The following is a 14,470-nucleotide window of genomic DNA, read 5'->3' as shown; positions in this document are numbered from 1 at the left end:
TTAGTCAACTACATGACGATAATTTACTGTTCAGCCGTAACTTATAACTGCTGCTATTGCTCTTGTTATAATATTGAAGGCTACTCAAGGTTAAGGAAATATTTTCTGAATCTTTGTACTGCCCCTGTGAACTTCAAGATATCTGGGTTTGTATCTTTCTTTGCAATAAAGTAGAGAATGTTAGTGATATATCTTTATCATCTTATTTTATTTACTCCTTGCTTCCATAAAGAATTTGAGGGAGACTACAGGAGCTATGTGGTATAATATCACTGTCATTATCATAATTCATTAAGTTTGAGCATTTGTAGCCACACTTGAAAAATTACTCAGAAGAAAGGATAACAAAAAAAGAAGTTGTAAAATTGGATCCTCTGAAGGTCTTTAAACAGATTAAATCATGGCCTTTCTTTGCAATGGTCTTTTAGGATGAAATGGAATTTCTTTAGGAATATTTCTTTCTGAAAGATCTTTCTGGTCCCCTTTATTCCTATGACCCCTTGGAAAAGAACCTTAGCATGCCTAGTTACATGTAAGTGTAATTTAACATCTATTTTCTGACACTATAACTGAATAGTTATTTTCCCTTAGTGCTTTATTGAGTTTTTGTGAATGGCTCCCAACTGCTTTTAGCTCCATAAAAATTTATAAGTCTATGGAATAATAATAATAATGACAAACATTTATTGAGTACTTCTATGTGTTAGGCACTGTATTAAGTGCTTTATGAATGCCATATGAGTATTAACTTGTTTAAATATTTAAATATTTCATGGTGTTTTTTGTTTTAAATATACTCTGTAGCCATCCATTTTAGAAAGCAAATAATCCCTTTAAAAGTTTAGATTTTTACCTACTGATTCATTTAAACCAGGGCTTGCCTGCAAATTATATACAGACATACAATTTTTACAAAACAATGTTAGCTTCATAATCTCAGCTACAATCTGTTTAGCACATACTGTGCGTCAGGCCTGCCCTAAGCACTTTACACTAAGCATCTCATTTAATCCTCATAGTAACCCCAAGAGATAAATATTATATCCCGGTTTGACAAATAATAAAACTAATTTTCTGAGAAGTAAGAAACTTGCCTGATATATGTGTGAGTTAGAATTCATACCTGGGTCTGAACCTCCAACCCTACTGTATAAGTGAGGAATTTTATTCTTTCTCACCCAAGATCATATGAGAATGTTTTGTGTATCCCTTCATACAGCGAGATGAGAACTGATGTCTCTACACAGAAAAACAGGAACTGTTCTGGAAAGCATCTCAAAAAGTGAACACAGAGCTACTTGGAGATGGAGACAGAGGTTAATATTTTAGCTGTCTGTGTTGCAGAGACATAGCATCCTGGAACTTAGGGATACCTTTAGACATTGAGGGGAATAAGAAGAAGGAAGTATGCAGCTTGGTACCTGAGAACTTATGAGACAGGCTCCTCTCCAAGAAGTGTCCTAGGACCGGTCCCCAGGGAACTGAAAATGGGGCTCACTCCAGATGATTTGGTCCCCTAGTCCACCGGGCAGCACCCTGGGGTGCAGACGCAGGCCCACACCCAAGAGCAAGGTCAGAGAAAGCAAGGCTCCTCTAGTTCCCTTACAGTCCACTTCTAGTTCTTTCTTCCTGATTCCCTACTGCTGACAAGAAAGATTTTCTGTTCTCTTCGCTTTAATGTTTATACAGAACCTCCCACCCTGGCACCATGTTACTTTGCCAGGAACAACTCATAGAGATGTTTGGGGTGGGAGGAAAAAACTGAACTAAACTCAATCTCAAACTAGTTTAAAGCAGAGGCCCGTTCCCACCATTGGCCTCAGATCAATATACAGCTGGGTAATGAACCAGTTTCTGTCTCCTCTGTGAAATGAGAAAAGCTGTGCTGTGTTCATTTATGGAAATGTTTTAATTAATTATCAGTAAATTGCCTCCAAGTAATCTGGCTGTTCCGTGTTACACATGTAAATGATAAAATGCCATGTTCAGTGTTATTTTCAACGGTTTCCCCATTGAATTCACATACGAATACACCTCAGCGAGAAAATGCTGGAGGTAAGTGTCTCTAAGGTAAGTGTCTCAAGTGTCCCTGAGGTTTTTTTTTTTTCCTCCAGGTACTGCCAGAGGACAAACAGCAAAAACTGCTTCAGCCACAGAGGGTTGGACAGATGGAAGCCCCAGAGGACCCTAAACAGAAACAAGTTTGCACAAATCTGTCCCGGCAAAGTGTCACCTTGGCCTCACGTAAGACAAAACGAACTCAGTCTAAAATACAGAAGGAATGACCAGAACTAACTCAACACCCACCACCCACCACTATACCTACGATCCCGTGTCAGCCCTGGTTATCCCCACCCCCATGCCTTCCTCATCCCTTCCTGTGTCGTTAACTGATGTTTGCCAATAGCAGAGAGTCATTCCAGTCAAGGGAAATGATCACTCAAATGCCATACTCGGCACACTTCCCCAGCACATACCATGTGATTCATGACAATAAGAACAGCGGTCGGAATGAAAAGTGGTCACGTGGTTTTCCAAAGACTCTTGAGGTTTCCCTCCCCCACCCCTTCTTTCCCTACTCACCCCTATGGGAGTCCGTCTGTGGCAGAAAATGTGAAGGCATTAGGACCAGAGAGCCCTTTCCTGCTATTTGCTTGAGAAACAAAGCCTTCCCTCCTCCCAAGTTGAAAGAGATAAAGGAGTCTGAGCTAGTCACAACCTGCAAGCCTGCTGGCGGCCCGTCAGCTTTGCCAGTGGTGCAACTCAGCGGAGTGAGTACCGGCTTCGAGCTTTGCAGAAAATGAGAGAGGGAGAGAAGACAGAGACAGAAACACAAAGAGAAAGAAAGAAAGGCATTAACCTGGCCAGGAGTCAAACAGGTGCATGGAGCCCGAACGCTGAGAAGAGTGTCTGACAAATAGAGGATCCAACTGTGCATGCCTCTGGGGGGCTGCTTCTGTACTGATGGGGGCAGGGCTGCAGTCTGGATGTCAAGGGGTGGATGACAGATTTTTTTTCTTATTCACAGGACTCATATGGTTGGCCAAGAGCCTTTAACTTTCCTCCACTTGTCAGTCTGACATCTTCGTGGATACTCTCTGGCTCCCCGGGATGAATTCTCCATGAGAGAGGGGCAGCCAGGATGTTGATCACGCACGCTGCCACCATGAGTCACAGAATTTTGTGGTGCCTTTGGAAGAGGGGGTGTGTGAGCCCCGGGGCTGCCACGTTGACAGCAACAGCAGTGAGCTGTGTGATTCGTGGAGAGGCTGCCTCGGTACTGAGCTGGCCACTCAGAGGCCATACGTGGCCTTTGAAGACTCTTACAGCCCCACTGCACTTGGAGTGACACATGTCTGGCAAGGATCTGAAGTTTGCAGGCGCTCTCTCTCAGAACTGGCTACCTGGGACTCCTGGGATTTAAGAGTCTCTAGAAACGGAGGGCTGTGCCCTCAGGCTGTAATTTGGCTTTCAGGCAGATGTTAGGAACAGAAAAGGAACACAAGCAGAGGAAGGCCTGGTACAAGACCCTCAGGAGAAGGCCCCAGTTAGGAGACAGAGCCAACCAAAGGGCATGCAATTCAGTGGGACTAAACTGGGAGGGCACTGAGTGTCATCTTAGACAAGGATGCCATCTCTGGTGGACTTTCAGTCTCTTGACTTCAATTGAAGTTCAAGCACTCAATAGCCCCACAATTCAGAAGACCTGGTTTGCAGCTGTCAGACCCTTGTCCACATGCCTCTGATGGAGAGTTTACTGTGAGTGTAGCTGAGACAGCTGGGCTCATCCCGCAGTCCCGACCCCACCCCTGCACCGGAGTGGGTTTTGAGTTCAAGTGTGGTCTTTACCTGAAATGCGCCTGGGCACGTCGGTGATGGCAGGCAGCCCGGTGCCCCGGGTGGAGGACAGCGGGGTGGTGGAGTGAATGGACGGGGGCGTCATCTGGCTCAGGTATGAGGGGTAGGACTGGTCGTAGGACCACGGCGGGGAAGACTGCGTCTGCCTGGGATCTGGGCAAAGAAGAAACGTCTTTAGCACACCAGCCGCTGTGGCCTTCGAACACACAACCCCAAACTCAGAAAGGATAAAGCAGGGGAAAATCAGAATATACAAGGACGGTTTATTTCCCACAACTCCACCCTTGCAGGCCCCCTAGGGCACAGAGCTTTCTAGACTTCGAGTCTCTATGAAAGTAACAAAATGGATCTCGTGTGTAAGGACTATTTGTCTCTCTCACACGTAAATATTTCTATTTGGAAAGCCTGTCATTTAAGAAAACAATCTGCTTTGGTTATGGTCACAGAGTTGAATTCCATTTTGTTTATTTTCTGCATTTCCTGTATGTTTTTTAATATTACTCCAATGAATATGTATTACTTATTTCTTTTTTAAAAAGTTAGAAAATTTGGGAACAATTTATTTGATTAAAGAGCAGGTAGCCTGTGCCTTTTACTGCTACACATCCAGCCACTATCTTTCAGCCTTGCTTTTTGGTTTGTAAATGATTCCATGATTTTAGCATGGTTCGTTTTCTTTCCAGGCAGGTCAATGGGGTGCCCTTTCCAGCCTGGGGTTTAGGAGGCTGGGGTAGAGACGAGCACAGAAGGGGCAGCATGTAAGGAGAAGAGGAAAGAGGGGAGCCAGTTATGTTATTCTCATGCTAAAGCTACGCCAGAAAATAGCCTTTAAGAAAAAAACAAAACTTAATTTCAAAGCCAACTACGAACTGAAAAGCTTCATCACCATCCAGTTTCAATGTTAAGCACATGAGTTTCTGACAGTAAGAAAACGATCCAAAACACAACAGGGAAATGTCTTCAATCCAACTGGAATCTGTTTAAAAGATGTCACGTGTTTGGAATGTGGCCTAGTGTTACCTCCAGTCACTATAACGATAAAAATAATGGGCTACCAACTGGTTAGAGTGAACTGCTGAGAATGAGCAATATCTTTTGATTTATCTCTATGGAGTTTCTTGGAGGTACAAACAGAATCATAAGCAAATTTCTCTTATCATTTTTTTTTCTAACTTCACATTTAAAAAATTTTAAACACTCTAACATACCAGGCTGTTCTCAAGACAGCTTTGTATATTAGAATAGTCATGGACTTTGGAATGTGCAGAATTAGGTTCAGGTTCTGAGACTTCTATTTTCTAGCTGTGCGATCTTGGGTTAATTACTCAGTGACTCTGAACCTCAGTTTCCTAATCTGTAAAAGGGGGTGGGGGAGTAATAATATCTGAATCACAGGGATGTGGGAATTGCATGAGAAAACTATGTGGAGAGGGCTAGCATAGGAAGCACTCAGTAAGTATTAATTCTTGTCTTTTAGAAAAACTCTTGGTGACACGAGGATAGTTCCATGGTTAAAACACATCTGAACTGGAGTAAATACTTTTGGAATAGGTTTAATTTTAAATTATTCCTATATCACCTATCAGCCTCTGAAAACAAAAAGCTCAATTTTTAAAAACTATAAATAGGTTGAAGTCAATTCAGGTTTATTGCTACAAATAAAAGTGAGTGTGACAAAACATGGGTTTTCCTGAGATGATGCCTCTTTTAAAGCCTCTCAGTTTTTCTGTCCAAAGCCATTTAGTTTCAGCTATTTCTTGTTTATTTGTTCCATTCAGAAATATTTTATTTAAAGACTATCTAAATAGGACATACTTTTCTTGAGTCAAAATAATTAAATACATCTGGATATTTATCTAATGTTACTGTATCAACAGATGTATAGGAAAATTTCATCCAACTCAATTTTAAGGAATATTTACCTGAGTTTGCAATTTGAATAAAAGTATAGCACTGTAAATGGTTAACAGAAAATTTTCCTTCAGAAATCTAAAGGATGCTTGATCGTTAAAGTAATGAACTTTTGTGCTTTAAAATGTTCAAGGCTGACATTGTATAGATCGGCAACATTTCAAATCTGAGTGAGTGGTCCTCGTTATATATCTGATACAGCCATACTTCCTTGCTTTAACCATTAATGTAATTCACTATTCAGATAAACGGTAAATGATCTTCAGATGGAAAAAGATGCATTCCTTACAGCACCAGAAAGCAATCTCACAAAAGTAAGGCCTTCTCTCAAGCACTATTTTCAATAGACAAAAAGGACAAGAACCACATAGCAAAATGAGCAGGGCACACGGGACTCAAATTTGGATTTGAGTTCTAATCTAACATCACCAGATGACTCCCTGAGCAAGCAGTCTAACCTCTATCTCCATCCCTCTACTATAACATGTTACCAGCAGTATTGGGCTCTCTGCCTGCAAGTGGGGGGAAAATACAAAGAAATCTAAAGAATGACTAAAATCATTGACATTTAGACATATCACGAAGGAATTTGGGAACTTAGCTTGGAAGTAAGATACAGCCTTTCATATCTCCTTAAGCTGAGAGGCAGGCCAGTACAGGGGGAAAGAAGGGGGCTTTCTGATGAGAGGATCTGAGTTGGAGTCCCAGCTCTGCTATCTGTGAGCTGGATGACCTCAGCTGTACTAGCTAACTCTCTGAACCTCAGTTTCCTCATCTGGAAAATGAAGCAGCATAACATGATAAAGTGAACATAGCAAAGTGCTCACGTGTGCTGGCTGGACAGACAAGCCTAGGCTTGAATCACAGCTCCCCACTTTGCTGAGCAAGCCACTTAAACGTTGGGGGCCTCAATGACTCATCTGTAAAATGGGAATCATGACACTTATTAGGGCTCTTGTGAGCATTACATGAACTAGGCCTTCTTTAAGGCCGAGTTCTTCTAAGGCCTAACTTCTAAGTTATCTGACACTCTTGGCACATACTAAGTATATAATAAATAAATATGATTATTGCTATCTGTAAAGTGAGTATAATTATAACTACTATCATTTTTGTTTACAGAATTAGGTGAAATAATACAAGTAAAAGCATTTTGTAAAGTACTATATGAAAATGATTATTATTCTCTCTAGGAGCTCATATCACGTGGCCAAGGCCCTACTGTGTTTCATGGGGTGTTTCTTAATGTTGCTGAGCTTTAATTTCCTCATCTGTAAAATGGGATACTATCTCAGAGCGTGTCATAACGATTAAATAACATACAGCAAGTGGCTAATTATCATTATTCAAAATAATTAAAAATCTGACTCTAAACTATCCAGGGTGGTTGGGTTGTCTAGTGTTAAGTCTTGAAGATTTCCAAGATCAGACTCAGCACAATTCAGTATAATGCCTGGCACATAGTAGGTGCTCAATAAATAACCATTGCATGAACCTCCCAGGGTGGCTGGAGTAAATAATAGAATTTTATAATGAAGTAGTAATTAGTCCTTCTCTAACTTCCCCTTAGGCTACAAAAGAACTTGTTATTGGTGACGTTTTAGCTTTGACATAAACTTCCTGACTGCTGGAATATATACTAGAATAGTCTATCAAAGGATAGCTTTCCTTTGAGTGGAGGTCCTTCCTGAAGATATCCAAGATTAGCAAAAAGGACTTCTCACTAGCCCTAAACAAGTGAGAAGATCTCAATCTCTCTCTCTTTTTTTTTTTTTTTTTTTGCCTTTCTCAGAGGACAGGCTGCAGGCCAGCCAATCTCTCTTCCAAGTTCACTGTCCTAAGATTCTATGACAATGACCTACTTAAGGAAGGAGAGTTACTAAAGAAAAATAAAACACAAGAACTGCCATATAGGGCTCACTAGATCTAGTCTAAGGAATTTTAAAAGGGAACAGTAATCTTTAAAAAAATAATAATAATAATGGTCTCCAAGCACCCCAGGGCTTCTCTAATACCCTGTGAATGAGGCCTCAACAATCCCAGCTCCCCAACGTCTGGCCTGTGTGATACTGGACAAATTACATAACCTGTCTAACTTTAAGGTGCTTAATGTGTATAAATGTGGGAATAAATAAGAAGAGCTCCCTCTTAAAGTTGTTTTAAAGATTAAATGAGGTAATGTAGGAAAGAGCTTAGCACATGGAAAGAACCCAATAAATGTTCACCACTGTTAAAGCATCTACTTTACTGAGCCTTCATTCTGTATTTATGTTTCCAGCCCATAACCTCTTATTCTAGCAAAGGGCCATTTTTAGAAAGCTTCCTGTAGTTTTGAAGTCTGCCATTTGGAGACCATATCTGCACTGGTCGCTTTGATACCCTTTACAATCATTTAACCTGAATCGTGTTCCTTCTTAGTCTTAAGCTTCTCCCAGACCAACAAATCCTAATCTGTTTAGTGTGTTTTCTAATACTGTATGCTTCAACTTTTTTCAAACTTTTAGTGGGGGAAAAAAAAAGGCTATAAAATAGCCATAAAATGTCCAATCACTAAGAAAATGTAATCCTATCATAAATATATGATTACATCATATTTGCTTTGTTGTGGACAATTATTAATGCTTACAATAGAGAAAAGTCACCTTAACCTGATCTCATAAACGATTTCTGAACTCAACTTCCTGAAGAAACCTGAGACTTCTGAGATTCACTCTGAACTTGGATGAGTCAGAGCAGGTGACAGATGTTTTTAGGCACCGCCGGTCAATCCTAAGGTTACTAATAGGGAAAAGTGAGTACAGGGCCTAGCTCTGAGACAAACCTACTAATTAACCATTAACAAACAAGAAACTGTCTTCATCAACCTCAGGCCCCACAGGGCTAGTAGAACATATTCCTTTCCTATACCCCATGCAGAGCTGTACTGAATGTTTCGTCCTATTGAGTCTGCAGAAACATGGAGGGAAGTACCCTGTCCTTCCACTCCAACATAAATAAGAATATCCTTGAGTTTTGGGGTCTCAGAGGCTAGAGGTGCCAATCATCGCGTTGATATTACATCCTGGGTGACCAGAGATTACCTATGAGCACCCACAAGTTTTCAGAAAATAACTGAACTCTATTTCGCAGACATTCCCAAAAGACAAGAAAACTGCTGTTGAACTTTAAATCGTTTTAGGGTGCTTTAAAAACGATAATTCATTATTTTCCTATGGCAATCTTCGGAAACAGCATCAACATTATTTTTATTACTATATTCTAGAAATTCAAAGCATTGACAGAAGTTTTTATATAGATATGACAATTTAAAAACAAAACCCTGGGTGTTGGTTTTTTTATGGGCACATACTCTTTTGTGCTTGGGAAACCTGAAATACTAAATAGCACAGGAGCATTTTAATAGGACTCCACCCCTATTTCTCCCCAAACTTCTCTCCTATCACCTAACAAAGGGGAGGGGGGAGTTTAAAGGGAAGTGGTAATCAAGTATGACCTGTAACATAAACTTGAGAGAGAAGATCAGGTCTTCCCTATACAATGGGCTGCTGTGCTCACAGCAGGATGTGACTAATCACAATGACTAAATGGGAGAGAAGAGAAAGAAGCAGAAGACTTAGGGCAGGGCACTGGAGGCGCTGGGGACGACATCAAGGAGAAAACAGTCCCCAGTCTAACTGGGAACCCATGATAGGAACCGCCACCAGGCTTCCGAGGTCAGGCTAGTGACTGGACACCTCAGACCTACAGCTGTACAATTCCACAAGAAACTGTAGACCAAATCTAGCTACTAAGAGCTCAGGTTAAATAAAGAGGAGCCAGTCACTTGACAAAAAGAATCCCTTCAGCATTTGTTCCAACTGAAGCAATGTCTGTTGGACAAATTTTAAAGACACCAGAGAGGCACAAACTACTGGGTGTAAGACAGGCTCAAGGATGTTTTGTACCACAAGGGGAATATAGCCAATATTCTGTAATAACTGGAAATGGAAAGTAACCTTTAAATATTGTATAAAAGCTTAAAAAAATTTTTTTTAATTAAAAAAAAAAAAAAGACACCAGAAGCCCAGGGGCCCACATACACTTTGCACTTTCTCTCCCAACCCACTAAAGTTGAGGGCAAGGTTCTTATTTAGCTATCCCTTTTCCACCTACAAAGTACCAATCGTCATTACTGCCACCTTAACAGGGCTTTTGGGGTGGGGCGGCAGTTTTTACATGCTATTCTGGTGAGTCAGCAAACTATCCATTTTTATTGTGACGAACAGCTTCTGTACGCCGACGTGGCAGTGCAATGGTCTAAGGGATAGATAAGTAACAAAAGATATTTCTTGCCATGCAAAGGCTTATACGTGCAGGTGGGGAAAGTAAGACTAACAGGTATAAAACAAGTAACTTAATGTTCAAAGCATGTACCTGTGTTTTTCAAAAAGCTCTAAAGATAGACATGAACCACAGGGCACCAATATCAGTGTGAATTTTGTAAGATCTCCTTCTAGGGTGGAGTTCCTTCAGCTTAGGCGACTTGGAGGTTGAGCCATCTGCTTTCCATTCTATAGACCCCAAAACATAAAAGTACAGGAGGCAACATTCCCAGGAGATGCTCAAAAATGGATGCTACTTGGGGGAGAAGTGGTTCACATGTCTTAAGTGGTCTTTGCATCAGGCAAAAAATGGAGACAACCATTTATTTAAACCGTGGATATGAGGAGAGCAAGCTCTCTCCTTTGAGTTGGACCACAGCTTCTGAAGTTCAATAACAGATATGGGGAAAAGGAAGTAAGGCCATGCATTTCCTAAAATGATTTGTAAAGAGCCATGGGCCCTAAGAGTATCCAGGCTTTCAAATGACTGAGAAGCTAAATTTCATGTCTGCCTACTTGAACTCTGAACACTTGGGGTCATAATAAGAGAGGAATAAAAAAGAGACAGATGGTTAGAAAAAAAGGCACCGTAGGAAAAAGAACTGACTCCAAGAGAACAGGTAGAAGTCTCTTAATGAAGAAGTTTGAGCCGGGAGAGCAGAGTGGGCAGAGAGCTTTAGAAAAGCCCAGGGGAAGGTACACGTGGAAACTCAGTGGTGGCTCTTAACGAGCCCCCTTTGGTAAACACTCTGGTTAGACACCTGTGGGTGTGAACGAAGGGCTGCTTTCCTAAGAACCACTCGCAACAGGGCAAACCTTGGACACAGTGCTGAACTCCACGCAGAGACGGGAGGAAACAAGTCAACAGGGGCCAAGGCTGAACCAGCACACAAGCGACTGCTTCCTGTCTGTGCGGCCAGTGGGCTGCTGTGTGACGTGGCAGGACAGTGGCCGGTGATTTCTGCCATGTGCGCCCCAGTGAGCACCTGCTGTATCTGGGGAGCCCAGTCCATTCAGAGAGCATCACATTCCCACCCCTTCTCCTCCACCCATTTCCCCCTCCTCAGCACTCAACTCGGGCTGCGCAAACCTCTGATATTTCGTGAGAAAACTGGGGTACTTCAAATGAGCTGCATAGATAGTTCTCCTAGTTGAAGATTATGCCTCTCCCTGGAAACCAGGGTCAAAGTCAATCATCTCAGTGGAGAGAGGCAGCTTTACAATTTCCTATCCTAGGCTATTTCTGTCATATTACTGTCATTCATAAGACAAATATACTCACATTCTTACCTCCGTGAGTTCCCATGTCCAAACATTTACACTAAATGCTAAACCTTAAATTCCATGTCTTCTCTAATAACTCTGCTAACTAGACTGGAGCTTTAGAATGAGCTTTGCCACTCACTTCCCGTTCTCCTGACCAAGAGGGAACACCGTCTGAAAACAAACAGGCACTTCCAAGGGCAGGGGGAGCACTGGCTGGGGGGCTCTGGTACTAACTGTGCAGCCGTGCACCAATGGCTCACCTTCTCTGAGTATCGCTGTCGTCAGGTAGAAGATGAGAAGGGATGGGTTATCTCTAAGATGTTTTCCAGCAATGAAATGCTATGATTCTAACTACTCGGAAAATTGGGCTCCCAACCCTCAGTCCTTTCTGGAGTCGGTAGTTGCAACAGCAAGGACCGAAGCCGCCCTGAGCTGATCTGGGGCGGCTGGGAGAGGAAGTGATGGGGGCTGACACTCGCGGTGTGTCCCATCACAGAGCGTTGTGGCCCACGTGGGCAGAGAAGGCACCGTGAGCGGGATTTTGACTCCCCTCCTGTCCCCAGCCAGGCGGTCTCCAGCTGACTAAGGTGGCCACCAGAAACGCTCGGCAGACCACCAGCCCAGCCGATTCCAGAGCGTAAGGCTGAAATCTGAGAAAAAAGCAGCAACCTGTTCGGATAGAACTGGATGCTACGCGGGGTGCACCAGGCATGACGAGTTATGTGTCAGTACAAACAATGGGAGGAGGGGGACTTAGGAAATCCCAGGGGACCATGGTGGGGAAGAGAATGAGAAATGACAGGTACAGCCTGAGACGTCACAGCCCCTAACAAAATGTCAAAAGAAAAACCAGAAGGAAGTTAAGACAAGGTAATGAGAAGTGCCTTTTTTCAGTACCACCAATTTGGGGCTGGATGGAACTCATCACTGTCTTACAGATAATGAGGGAATTTTCTTATTTTCTTTTTAGTTAGGGCTTCTCGTTGACAGAGCAGAGTCTGCAGAGTTCTTCCTTATATTAAGGAAAACATGTCTCCCTGGAACTCCACTCACCCCTCATCATTGCTGCCTGGGATTCCTCGTCCACATGACAGTTATTACGTTATTTGAAGATAATGCCTTTAAAGCTTGCTACATGATAGACAGTACTTTTACATTCTCTTACCCCATTTACCTAGAAAAACCTAATAGAAGAAACAAAAGGCTATACCATATGTCACACCTAACCTGGCCTCAGCCTCGGCACATCCGGGACCTCAGTGTAAAGGTAGCAGAGGGAAGGGAACTAGCTACAAACAGGTAGGACCAGGATTTGAGAAATAACTGGGATGTGGTGCTGGCCAGGGGAAGTGACCTTAGTTCAAATCACAGTATTGAAGTGGATGCAGGAGATTCAAGTTCAAATCAGGCTATTAACATCTAGCAGGTGAGATTATAGCAGTCGGGGTGTTACAGAAGGTCCCCAGACATGGTGAATCCTGTTGTCGGATGGATGACGGTATTGTCCACGGTTCCAAGAACTGGCTCCCACTCCTTCATTCAAAAAATATCTATTGAGTACCTCCTCTGGTACTCTGCTAGGTTCTAGAGATATTAATGATGAATAAAGAGTCTGCCTGCCCTCATAGAGTTTACAGTTTGGTGGGAGAGGCTGACATTAATCAACTAATCATATAACTGTGATAAGTGCTAAAAAGGAGATGTCCTTGGCATCATAAGAAAGTACAGTGGGGGACTCCAGCCAAGGCTGGGAAAGGCTTCTCTAATGATGCGATGATTAGAGAAGGGCAAGCAGAAGTCCAGTGGATACGTAGGTGGGGTTAAGAGGGCTTTAGGTAAAGCGAACAGCATGTATCAAGTTCCTGGCATGGGGGCAGTAGAGCTTTCCTGAAGAGTTGAGGAAGCCAGGGTGGTTGGACAACTGACAAAAGGTTCAAGACAGTGTGAGAAGAGACTGGAAAACAGGCAGGGAGGACCCAGGCTATGCAGAACCTGCTGGGCCACGCGAGAGGTTTTGGTCTTTAGCCTAAGTGCAATGGAAGGTCACGGGGGTGTTTTTAAGTATGGGGTGGCATCATCAGATGCACATTTTTAAAATCTCCCTCTGACAGCATCGTAATAGAAACAGGGCAGAAGTCCAGCCCAGGACACACACAGGGAAGGGTGTGTAGGGAAAACGGCAGCTGAAACAGATGCAAGGGTGGAGTCCAGGAGCCGCACTCAGGGAACCAGGAAGCAGCCTGAGGCACTCAGCTGCCTCTGCACATGGTCCAACCAGGGGGATGAGGTCCTGAGATGCCTCAGCTGCATCAGATTGGCTCTGCGTGGGCAAGGTGAGCCTGCGATCAAGGGCCTTGGGCCTGCAGCTGTGATCTGGGCAGGCTCCACCTCATACTTTCTGGTTCACGGGTAAAGCCTGGGCATCTGTACAGCTAACAAGCTCCCCAGGTGATGCGAATACACGCCAAAGTCTGAGAACAACAGGCATCATTTTTACTGATGATTGTTAGAAAGGAAAATTACCCAACACTACTCTGAATTAATCTTCCCTATCAGGAAGAATGATCTTCAAATAGAATGAGCAAAACAAACATGCTTAAGAGGAAATTAAGGCCCAAGAGACGTGAGGAGATAAGAGAGAGCAACCCACTGCTTTAAATGAATTCAAGTTCCTGCTCCAAGATGAACTACGCCCCACAATATTGCAAGAATGTATGGAGACTGGCAGATAAAGGGCTTCTCGTTGACAGAGCAGGGTCTGCAAAGTTCTTCCTTGTATTAAGGAAAACGTGTCTCCCTTGAACTCCACTCACTCCTCGTCGTAGCTTCGCTGCCTGGGATTCCTCGTCCACATGACAGTTATTATTTGAAGATAGTGACTTTAAAGTTTACTACATGATAGACAGTACTTTTATCTCTTTCCCCATCTACCTTTCCTGAGAATGGCATTGCCATGGGTAAAAATCTAAATTGCAACTAGTTTTTTGGAGCCACGGCTTGCAGACCACTAAAAACACCTGAGTCCCTTTCAAAAGCCTGTGTATAATCAACACTTCACACTTGATGCCCAAAGT

General features: G+C 42.9%; 1 protein-coding gene across 7 annotated transcripts in view; it reads right to left on the bottom strand.

Annotated features, from left to right (window-relative positions):
* RUNX2 (RUNX family transcription factor 2) overlaps positions 1 to 14,470 on the bottom strand; it is a 359,184-nt gene that overhangs the window by 174,489 nt on the left and 170,225 nt on the right. For all 7 annotated transcript variants that reach the window (XM_082639502.1, XM_082639498.1, XM_082639499.1 and 4 more), the window contains one exon: positions 3,850 to 4,011. In XM_082639502.1, coding sequence (XP_082495628.1) covers positions 3,850 to 4,011 — 162 coding nt within the window. The remainder of the gene's footprint in view (positions 1 to 3,849; positions 4,012 to 14,470) is intronic.

Source organism: Mesoplodon mirus (assembly GCF_964341445.2).
Source record: "Mesoplodon mirus genome assembly, chromosome: 12".
Classification (NCBI taxonomy): domain Eukaryota; kingdom Metazoa; phylum Chordata; class Mammalia; order Artiodactyla; family Ziphiidae; genus Mesoplodon; species Mesoplodon mirus.
This window is presented reverse-complemented; position numbering and strand designations above follow the sequence as displayed.